Source organism: Uloborus diversus, chromosome 8, assembly GCF_026930045.1.
Source record: "Uloborus diversus isolate 005 chromosome 8, Udiv.v.3.1, whole genome shotgun sequence".
NCBI lineage: Eukaryota > Metazoa > Arthropoda > Arachnida > Araneae > Uloboridae > Uloborus > Uloborus diversus.
Window position 1 is genome coordinate 24303886 of NC_072738.1, and position 12026 is coordinate 24315911.

Sequence of the window (12026 nt, forward strand, 5' to 3'; positions counted from 1 at the left end):
CCTCACAGCAGCTGGTGAGTTTCGAGACTTCAATATCCAGGGAGGAGGTTTCATTTTGACATTCGAGGAGCTCTCCTTGCATGGCAGTGTGCTTTAATTTCAGTTCGTTATTTTCAGTCTTGAGGGATTTGTGGATAGCTTGCAAGGATTTCAGCTCTTTAGCTACATTTTCATGCGTTTCATGCAGAGATTTCAGCTGCTCCTTACACAAAATATAAATACAAATTACTAAAGAGTCTAAAGCCCTTTGCAAGTGCATTGAACTTAAACAGGTTCTTTAGAGATAAATTATGCAATTTAAAAATATATAACGTAAAAAAATTGGTAGTGGTCAATGGATACAAAGAGTTTCGAACATGCAGGGGGTATTACCTCCTGCACATTTAAATCCATTGGAAAACCTGGAATCCTATTTTTTCAAATATAAACCTTGTAGCGGCCACCGCTGAACCACTGACCACTACCGGTGTGTTTACCTAATCTGTTGTTGGGGTTCTTGAAATATTCTCAATATATACTTTAGCACATTTATACCTCACCACAGTTATAAATCAAGTAAATGAGGACTGTGGTGAGGCATTACATATTTCGTACTAAATTTTTATTTACTTTTTTCCATGTCATAATTTCCACTTTTTCAAATCCTTTCTGAAGGATCAAGTGTTTTTGTAAATGGTTGCTACATGTTTGGTAATAGTTGCTATCTAGGAATCATATCAGTGATTGCTGCTGCATCCCAATAGTTCAGGGTCCAAAGAGAAAAAAAAGTTAAAGAAAGAAAAAGTCTAGACAAAAAAAAAACATCTAAGCATAAAGCAATGGTTAACCTTATTCATCTTAAAAATATCTAGAAAGCAGAGATGCATGAAATGATTGTTTCATTTTAATATGTTCAAATGCATTAAGAAGGACTGAAAAGGGTTGAATTTCATGTGAAATCAGGCCACAGTTTTCCTCAAAGTGGCTACAATTTTCAAGTATGAGATTGCAAACCAGATGCTCTTCAATTACTGTTTTTCTTTTTTGTAATAAGTAAGAAATTATACCAATATATTTTGGAGAGGTCCATTAGCGACTGCAGTGGAGAATAAAACTGCATCTTATTACTTTATTTAGTATGAGTACATTATTTATAACCTTCTTCTATTTTAGTTATTTATTATATCAGTAAGTGGGTGTATCTGACATTCTTTGCATGAATAATTTGAATTTATCTGAGCCAATTAAATAGTTTTCACACTAAAAAACTGAAAAATTTTGATATTTTAAAAACTTAAACAACCAATCATCACAACAAAGACCTAAACCCTTTTTTTCTCACATACATTTATTAGACACACTTTTTTCTAACAATTTACTTGATTGACTTTTCAGTTTCTTCATTTTGTACCTTATCCCTATTTTTTAGGGGCAAGTTTTACCTGTGCTAGAAAATAAATAAATGAAGACAAAAAAAAAAAAAAAGTCGCCTTACTTTTGCTTCCTAATATAGTTTGTTTACAATATATTCATCACTTGGTACAGACAATCATGTTGTCATTGTTGTGATTAGCAAAAGGAATAAAAACAAATAAATAAACTAATTAGTTAAAAACAAATTAGCAAAAATATCCTATTGGGAAACCTTACAATTTTACTCGAAATATTCTTTTTACTAGTTCACTTAGTGGTATTGAGGCATTTTTATGTGATAAATTAGCTTAAAATAATAACAGTTTAGATTTTGAGCTCCTCTGGCTGCAACTCAGACAAAATATTACCTTTAGCTGCAAAGTTTCAGAACGTAATGTATTCAAAAGTCTAGTCTCGGCTCTAGCTTCATCATCTTGCAACACTTCTCGGAGTCTCATGACCTCTTCTTGAGAAAACTGTGCTGCTTGCAGCTTTTCCTAAATGAAAGTTAAGGATTGTCTCAGTTTTACACAGTTTTTAAAGGTGCAATTATTTAAGTTATTAGTTCAGATACATGAAGCATTTGCTTCAAACATGCTAACATTTTCTTGAAAATTTTGTACAGACCTCATATTTATTTCATAGTTAAAGAAATGTACAAATAACAGAAATGAAAAAGGAGGTGAAGTATTTTTAAAAGGAAGACAATAGTAAAATTAAAAAATTGCAGAGGAAAAAGTCCATAACCGGAAAATATCATAATTGGTAATAATATCAAAACTCATGAGTTCAAAAAAAAAAAAAAAAAAAAAAAAACCCTAAATGTAAGTAAGATTTTTGTTATTTCCTCATCTTCATAATCATTTGCTAGCTGATCATAATTTTTGTGTCAAACAAAAATTAAAGAAGGAAAAGTTTTTATTTATTTTAACTTTTTTTGAAAAACATTAAAATATTACATCATTGCTTAATTTTATTATTAATAGAGTGTGACGAATATTTAAGAGAACGTTTGTTTCATCAAAGAAGATTTCTATTCTATACAGCATTAAGAGAGAATATAGTACTTGAGAACCTGTTTTACATTTTCATTTTTAATTTCTATAGTTAGTCAGACTTACAGCTATTGGAAGACAATATTTAAATACAGCTGTACATTCTTGGATAATATATATTTCTTGAAAACTTACACTTTCAAATAAGAGTTTGTGAGACATTTCAAGTAGAAATTGCAGACTATCTCAAGTATAAACCTCTAGACTTAATTTTTGAATGGAAGCAAAGTTATGTAACTAGCTTCTCTCAATTTATCAAAGTTCACTCTATCTCTAATGCACTCTTTCACTTAAATTAGCATAACTTGCTCAAAAATGAGTCTGTTTGCACAATTATACCTATTATTAAAAAACATGAAATTTAATTGCTGCTTAGGGTGGTTCAAAAATACATGTAAAAAAAAGCTTCTCCTAGATAACAGGACACCCCTCAATATTTTTAGACTTGTGGATAGCAATATACTGGAAGAATTTTATCTTCTTATTTCAAATGAAAGAGGGTGCTCAATCTCCTCCCCCAAACATCATAAGTATGGGGAGGGGGGTTAAAGAAATACATTGAACTGAAAAAACAATGCTACATATTATAATATACACCAGTAATATGCATATACATTGAAATAAAATAGTTATTTACAAAAAAAAAAACAAAAACAGCTGGGGAAATTAAATGTTTCTAAATTTGTGACATTTTGTATGCTACGGCTAAATTAAGGGGTCATTGAGCACATTTTTTAAAATTCAGTAAGAAGCTAAAACTTATACAGCATAATACTATTAGTAAGTCCAAAAAAAAAAAAAAAAATAGGTGGTGTCCTGGACTCTAAATGAAAAAAAGTTTTTTTGAACCATCCTATTGCTGCTTTTGGACGAAATTTGTATGTTTGACTGTTTGAAGACAGCAGCATCTTTAGCCTCATGTGGTGTGTTATAAAAGCAACACACTTGGAGACGTCACTCAACTAAATTGCAGCTCATTTTCAAGGTCTAAAATATTGTGCTACAGCAGAGAGCAAAGCATTTTAGCGGATTTACCGACAGTGAAGGTCTTTTGAGGGTTAATTGAGTTTAATTGCCATAATTAATATTTTGCACCAGAATACAGCAAGCCAAGTAGAAATAGCGTAGGAAGTTGACTCATTTGTATTTAATTTTAAAAACATGATTTTAAAATATAACATAGGAATAAATTGAGATAAATTAATGTGTGCTACCTTTAATGAATTGTGCTCAACTTTCAGACTTTTATGATGAGCTTTGAGTGAACTGTGGATCTTGACTAAAGAATCATAGTCATTGGTCAACTGTTCATGTAAACGTTGCAGAGATTCATGGTCAGTGGCCAACCAGCGATTCCTACTGTCCAATTCAGTATATTGCTCACTAGCCTGAAAAGCAAAACAACTGCATAACGCAAATTTACTATAAAAAAAATATTCAAAAGTGGTAAAAAATAAATAAATAAATAAATAAATAAAAATAATAATAATGATAATAATTTAAAAAAAAAATTGCAATCTTATACACAAGAAAAAAAAATCATTTATTAATCGGCAAAATAATTATATTTCAAAGAAAATACTTAATCACATTTTTCAAAAATTACAAAGCAATTATTTATAGGTTTTAAAATCAATAATAAGGTCAAATAATTGAGCACAAAAAGAGATGAATGTTATAAATTTTTAAAACTGTAAATGCACTTAAAAATATTTCTTTTTCCTTTTAACATTTATATTTTATCAAAAATAAAACTTAAACTCAAATCCAACTCTTAGTTTAATTTAAAAGATATGTATATCTAAGCAGGCAAGTATTATATTCCTAGGAAATTTCTTCTTGATCATGAATATCATGCATTATATTATAATGCTCATGATCAAGAAATACTAAATGTTACTAAAGTAGTTCCTATGGCTCAAAAGATAAACTAAAAAATGCTTGCAATTAATACCGGTCATGATATAACTACATACATAAACAAAATAAAATAATCATAGGGAAAAGGTTAATGCATTGCAAAAATTCCTTTTAAGTACTACTATTGCTTCTTTTTCACCTTTTTCAGTTGTTCTTCAAGATTTGACACTTGTGTTTGGAAAAGAGAGTTTTGAGATGTAAGGGTTTTATTCTGAGATGAAAGTAGTGTAAATTCCACTTCCAGTTTCGCTAACTTCGACTGCAGAGTGCCATTTTGAGAAACAACGGAATTCAAATGCTGATCCAGAGATTCAACTTGACATTTTAGATTATTATTCTGATCTTTAAGGTTGGAAAGTTGATTGTTGAGATTGTAATTCTCCTCTTCAACACATGATTTCTATTTTTAAAAGAAGATAGAAAATATGATGAGTGACAAATGAAGTTTCTACAAAAATACTAAGTTTTAAAAAGAAATATTTGCACATAAAAACAAAACATGTGTCAAGAATAAAAATAAAAAGAGGCAAAAACAAAAAAGAAACTTACTCTTTTTTCCAAGTCAAGTACATCTGCTTTCAATTCTTGCAATTCTTCTCTTAGAGTCAGGAGGCCGATTTCTTCTTTTTCAATAGTAAAACTTAACCTTTGTTAAGAAATTTCAAAAATATTACTTAAAGCAATAACATTTGAAAATTTACAAAAAAAAGTTTTTATTTTAACAGTATAAGTAATCTATAAAAATTTTATAAAATAAAAACTTAGAAAAAAACCCATAAGTTTTAATGTGGGTATTTTCAGAGAAACATTAAATAATATTTAACTTTTTCAAAAAATATATTTCTTTTTTGAACATTGAAGTTTGATAAAACGGTTATACAACATTCTGATTTCATAAAAAATAAAACTCAAATCAAATTTACATTTAGAATTTTTTTATTTGAAAAATAGATATTGAACTTGCATGAAACAGATTCAAATTCAAATTCATTTTCTGAAAACTGGGTGTTTTACACAGTAAATTAAGTTAATTTTAAGAGCAACACAAACTCCAACTTGAAACATCTTAAGTCAAACCCAAAGCATTCCAAATGTTTATACAAAAGCTAAGAATACAAATTTGGGAATGATTCATGTGCATAATAACTAAATAACATGGTGCATATTACAAAAAGAAAGAAACTGAATTCATCAATGTGTGTTTCTGGGCGCTTGAAAATGCAGGGTTGGCTTTTTATCTTCAGAAATAAGACAATCTTAACTCAATCCTTTGCAAAATATATCAAACAACTATGCTCTTAAAATTTTCTTACATGTGAGGATAGAAAAGTACAAAATAGGTTGTACTGTTGTTGGCCCCGCTTAATCGAATATCGTCGGTTCCAAGAAATATTATTCGATTAGGCAGGGTATTTCATTATATATAAGCAGGGAAATTTCCCTTACCTTTCTAAATTGACAACCTTTGTCTTAAAACTTAATAATAGTAAATCAATAGCTATATAAAGGAAATAGTTAATGTTTTTGGGAAACTTTTTAAAATAAGCTAAATAAACAACAAAATATTTTAATGATTAGAATATATATTACAAGTATGTATGAAAATTACAAAAAGTAATACACAACTTGAGTTATGAAATCTTTGTTCTGTCAACTTTTTCCAGTACATTATTTTGTGAAAAATTCGATATTAGTGGATTGCAGGCTCATAGCGTTTTGGGAACACTTTTCTGACTCCCTTTTCCTTCTACCTGTCTACTGTGTTTTGCATTTAATATTTATCAATTTATTATCCTCTAAAATGTGTATATTTCTTTGTGTTACTTAATTTAGTTATCGATTGTGCTATTTTTTTTTTATTTTTATAACGGCAAAGACAAAAGAAATTTGATAGAACAGTGGAAATTTTTTTGATGGAATATGGATGTTATTTTTCTGGCCCGTTATCAGGGAAAAATATTACATTATATTTTTACGTCAATATATTTTCTTACTTCATTTATTTCTCATTTATTCAAAAGTTTTCTCAGCAAAAATATTTGTGAAAGTTGATCACTACTATTCCATTATCCGGGGAAATTATTCGATTAAGCGGGGACCTTTAACATTGCGTCTATGGGGAAATATTTGGTTCCGGGAGGTTTTATTCGTATAAGCGGGGTATTCGTTTATCCGTTACCTTATTAAGTGGGGCTGAATATACCTACTGTCAAAATAGATAAATAAATTAAACCACATTAAATCAATGAAAAACATATTAATTTTGCTTACTTTTTAGTTATATGTTTATTTTTCACTTCTGGAGAATCATCCAGTTTCTTTTTTTCGAATTCTGGGGAGGAATCAGAGGGGCTGTTAAGAATGAGATCCAAATGCTTCTCTTGTGTGAGTTTCTTGGATTCGCAATCACTGTTGTTACTTGTGCTATTCAGAAATAATAATTTCAATAAATGACCTTAAACAAAAAAACTAATGTGTTTATTTTAATAAAATGACCAAACATACTTGTAATTTGGGAGAAGTGATGTTTCCTCATTTATTTGCTCTTTGTCACATAAAAATTTATCTGCAGCCTTTAGTTCACTAAAACAAATTACAAATACAGTAAATATGAATCTGTATGTATGCTAGAGTTAGTATTATTAAAGAACAAGGTTGCAAGTTGGTTTTTGCAATATTTTTTACATTTTGTGCTTTAATAGAATTGAACTTTTTCTGCAGAAAAGTAAACATTATCATTTCTTATGATTTAGTAGGTAAAAAAAAAAAAATATGCACTTCTAAGCCCATCAATGCACAATTACAACATCTCTTTATGTGACAGTCATTGTATTAATAAAAAAAATTCGTCACAAAGGAGTTACTTGAGAAAGTGAAGTCTTGTGATAGAATACAAGAATTTTATATGTAAAATGTGTAAAAAATAAATAAAACAGTAGTGAAAAAAAAAAAAATGGGATAGCTTTGCTAAGTAAGATAATGAGAAGTACAGGGCAATTCAAAATGAATGGTGGTGTTTCATAAGGCTACCGATTTGGGAATATTGTTCCTACACTCACTGATGGAGCTTGAAGGAAAGAGAAAATTGTAAAATTTCAGTCGACTACCACTAGATGTCTCTGCATGTTATCCCATGGTCTCACTTGCTATTTATGGTTCAGTTGGTCAAAAAGGTGATCAAGGGAGAGGTGATTTAGCACTTGATGATTGGCCTCCCTGGGCCATGTAAGGATATGTAAAGGATACTGTGTGTGTGTACCTGTCTACATTGACTCCCTTTCATATCCTTAAATGACCGGCTGACTCGACTCTGCTAATCTTGTCGAACTGAAAAATTGGATCACTAGATAAATTGCTTCTGTGACTGTGTACAAGTTAAAACACATGTGGCAGGAATTTGAGCAAAAGTGCGAGATTGTTTAAGTGTCAAGACTCAGGCAGAAGGTACACAGAACATTTTTAGAATGATTTAAGCATGTAAAAAATATTTTGTTTTGTACCCTTTTATCCTACTTTCTCGTAAAAATAAAAACACGAAAGAAGCAATGTTTTAAAAAGAACACTTTACATAAACATTAATGCCCAAGTTGTTTAAGTTAAATGTAAATTTTCTTTTTTTAAATTATGAAAAGCAAACTTGATTTTTATATATTTTTTTCTCCAATGGGAATGGTTCAACGCCAAAAACAAATTCACCAAGGAATTGTTGGCAACACGTTAAATTGCTACTTGAAGTTAAACATATACAATACTGCACCTTAAAGGTCTCAAAGTGCCATTGTTTGTAGAGGAAAATATATATTATGATGAATAGAAAATAGTAAACAATGCTATGAAGCACATTTATATTTGTCACATTTTAATTAATGCAATTCCCAAGAAAATGGAAATGACTCACTTTTGAAGAATTTCTTGATTGCTAAAAAAGTGTTCATGAGGCAAATCATAGCTTTCCATCTGGGACTTGATTTTATGCATTTCATTAATCAGTCTTTGGTTTGCAATTTTTTCAGAAACTAAATCCTACAAAGAAATCGATTATTGTTTAACAGTGCACACTTGTTATAATGACATAGAAATAATTTCGCATGGATAAATAAATCAAGTCTAACTAGATTCTATGCACTAAAAGACTGAAAATTTTTGAATTGCTAATTAATAATAACATCATTACAATTTATTATTGGTACAGTAACTCAAAAAAAGTCCTTTATAAAGTGAATATATTTTGATTTCTGTTGATTCTGTACTAGGCAATTTACAGTGCCACAGATAGAGCAAAAGCAAAATTTCAGAACCTTCTTCCTGCATTTATTTTATCAAGATTTCTTAATTTCAAGGCATTTATTTATAGCAAATGAGATAATTATAATATTACCTATTTTTTAAATTAACTTCTTATACAGTGACATTACACAATTACTGAATTCCTAAAATACTGTTAACTTTTTTAAATGTTAACATGAACAATTCATATTATAAGTAGATTTGTTAATATTTATCAAATATTTGCAACCAGTTGAAAATCATAAACTTTTCAATCAACAAACATCAAGCATAAAACTAATACAATTTTTAATTCGAACATAATACAATAACATATAGCATAATTATGACATTGCGAATACTTTTTTCAATAACAATACTGAACCTAACATTGAATTAAAAAATAAACATAGTCAGAGGCAAAAATATATAAATAGTTACATATCAATGGCATACTCACTAGAAATTGAAAAAATTCTGGGTATTTTAAAAATTTTATACAGAGCCTGGATTATATGGCCTAAAAATCATTAAAATATGCATGCAAATCTGCGCTAACACTGGATAAAGCATGCACCAAAAATTAAAAAGATATGCAATGCTAATAACTTTTAATTTAAGCAGAAAAAAGTTGTTGAATCTCAATATAAAATAAAACGAAATGATGAACTCCAAAAAACGAAATGATGGATGAACATGCTTACCTGTCTCAAAACCTCCACGGCTTTTTTTTCCACAGCAGTCTGTTGGTTCAGATCTTTATTTTCCCTCTCAAGTTCTCTAACTTTGGTAGCTACCTGAGTCAAATTTTCCACCTCTTTTACTAGCTGCTTGTTCTCCCTATCCAAATAAGCGGCTCGAGAAGCATACTCTTCTATGGTAGAATCTTTTGACTGAACAACAAAAATCAGCTTATTAAAAAACTGCAAGCCTTTTAAATCAACCATAATATTACAGTAGTTGGTAAGAGATTGATGTTGTATGTTTAAATACATATATAAATTTGTGTGTGTATTATACAAATTTATAAACCAAATCATTAATGAAGTTCTATTTTTAAGCTTTTACAAAGATAAAGCAAATAATATGGTAAACACTAAATTGCAATTACAAAGGGATGTAAGTGGCCTGTTAAAAGTTTAGAGTAAAACTTGTGCTAAGAGCAAAACCTCAGTAGGCTTTCATTGAAAAAAATTTCTGAATCATACTGTATATCAGCATCTACGAGGCAATAGCTTTTGCCCAAAAAATGAGAATTTTTCCTGCTTCTTGTACTTGTTACTTCCAATTTTAAATATTGGCACTTAGCACTCCTTTGCTTCTACAGTTGGGACAAACCTAGGCTGACAGAGCTGTAATAATGTGAACAGGATCTGCATAGCCTTCACAAAGCTGCCTGGTTAGGTTTGCCCTAACTATAGCTGCTTTGAATCTATATCAAAATTGATATGCATACATACTCTACAGATACAGTGAATTAAGATGGTGTGTAATAATGGGTTCTAATTGAGAACAATCCATATTTCTTTGAAAAGTTAGCAAAAATGAGAAACATTCAATATTTAAAGAAAATAATAACATGTTCATCAACTAAATTCTGTCCAATGTCTAATCTATGCAAAATGTTTTAAGTTCAATTTATTTTATTTTCTTCCAAATCATTAATTACTTCATTATTTATCAAAAATGTAAATATGTATTATATATATTTCATCTACAAATGCCAATTTAAAATATCTTTTGTCTGAAGATAAATGTAAAACCTAATATTAAAAAAACCTCATTAATGATGTCGTAAATCTCTAGGGTACTAGGGGGTCATTATAAATCTCTCTTCAACCAGCGAAGAATGGGAATTTTTTTTAACTAATACAAGACTTGCATTGTCTCGCTAAATTTTATGACAAAAATTCGTTTGATAAGCTCAAAAATGTTTTAAATATACTTTTACATCTTCATTCATTCTTAGACACTTTTCTACTATACAAAAGAATATATAAAGTATAGTAAAGAAAAGGAATGGACTTCTAACAAACTTTAATTTAATGTTTCTGTTGGCATATGAAATCTGAAACTAAAACATATAAAATGCATGAAAGGAAAAAAAAAAAAAAAAAAACAATTTAAAACTGTTTTAGAATGACACTTTTAAATTGTATTTTTAACACAACACACTCCAGTTTCACTTTGCTCCAAACTAATGCAGAAAAGGCAGCTTTACAGAGATAATAAACTGAAATCTTGCTCAAGGTTTAACACGCGGTTATATCAGGAAACTTGCCAAATATCAACTCATTTAGCATCTCATATTTGGAATCAAATTTGATGACATACAGCCAATCTCTGGCCAATTTATGAGGTCACTTTTGTTTTCTATGGAAGTAATTTTGTTTTATGCTCAAATTTTACTTTCATAAACACCAAACTAAAACTTCAAATCTTTCTTTTTGAAGGGGACCTCATTTTTTTGAAAAAAAAAAAAAAAAAATTTCTTGTGTCACCAATCTTTTATTCTTTTCGAATAGAGATCCATGGATGCTTATCTAAATTTAAGACTAAAATTGGTTCGGATTTGCTTTTAACATATTCACAAACAGGAAAATACTTATGCAAGTAAATAAACATTGAACATAAAAAATTGAAAAATGTACTGACCTCAATAGCAGTTTTGAGCCTATTATTTTCCTTTTCTAAGCCTTTCATTTCCTGATCTAGCCTATGGTTTATAGTCTCCAAATTTGTAGTCTCACGTTCCAAATCATGGTATTTTCGAACAGACAACTTGAGACTTTCAACATTATTATTTAATTTCTGATTTTCATTCTCAGTTGCTTGAAGATCTTGCTGTAAATCTTTTATTCTCTGCTGGTTAGTCTCAAGCATTCGCTGAAGTTTTTGGTTTTCAGTAGTTAGAGAGCTTAAATTAAGTTCTATTTGTTCACATTTGGCAATCTCCGCCTGTAAAAGTAAAATGCATGTTTTGTAGAATTGTTATATCATGATGCAAGAAACTTCAAAACATCAGTAAAAGTACAAATAGGTTTTAGTTAAAAAGCCAAGCTGAAAATATTTTTTTGTTTAAATTTTAGAACAAGTCATGACAAATCAATCATAAAATCACGGTCTGACAGATCATATTTAATTTCATTTTAGATAAGTTATTTTTGTGTGATAATATTTTTCAGAATACTAAAAACAATCACTCTGTGCAAATAAACCACAAAAAAATATAATATAACAATCTTAATATATAAAAATCTTCTGTGCGAACATTTGTCACCATAAGGCTTTTAAACGGCTGGACCGATTTTGATCAAATTTTTTGTGTGTAATTAAGTTGTGGCAAACATGGTTTCGAAGCGCGATGGATCAAATCGGAAACGTTTTTGTTAA

At 29.3% G+C, this 12026-nt stretch overlaps 1 protein-coding gene across 1 annotated transcript in view; it reads right to left on the reverse strand.

Moving 5' to 3' along the window:
- The window catches only part of LOC129227228 (girdin-like), a 58396-nt gene that overhangs the window by 19936 nt on the left and 26434 nt on the right, over positions 1–12026 (reverse strand). Inside the window, exons 16-25 of the mRNA XM_054861736.1 lie at positions 11289–11591; positions 9338–9526; positions 8266–8390; positions 6873–6950; positions 6639–6791; positions 4917–5013; positions 4507–4767; positions 3662–3835; positions 1761–1889; positions 2–196 (exon numbers count right to left, since the gene is read on the reverse strand). Coding sequence (XP_054717711.1) covers positions 2–196; positions 1761–1889; positions 3662–3835; positions 4507–4767; positions 4917–5013; positions 6639–6791; positions 6873–6950; positions 8266–8390; positions 9338–9526; positions 11289–11591 — 1704 coding nt within the window. The remainder of the gene's footprint in view (position 1; positions 197–1760; positions 1890–3661; positions 3836–4506; positions 4768–4916; positions 5014–6638; positions 6792–6872; positions 6951–8265; positions 8391–9337; positions 9527–11288; positions 11592–12026) is intronic.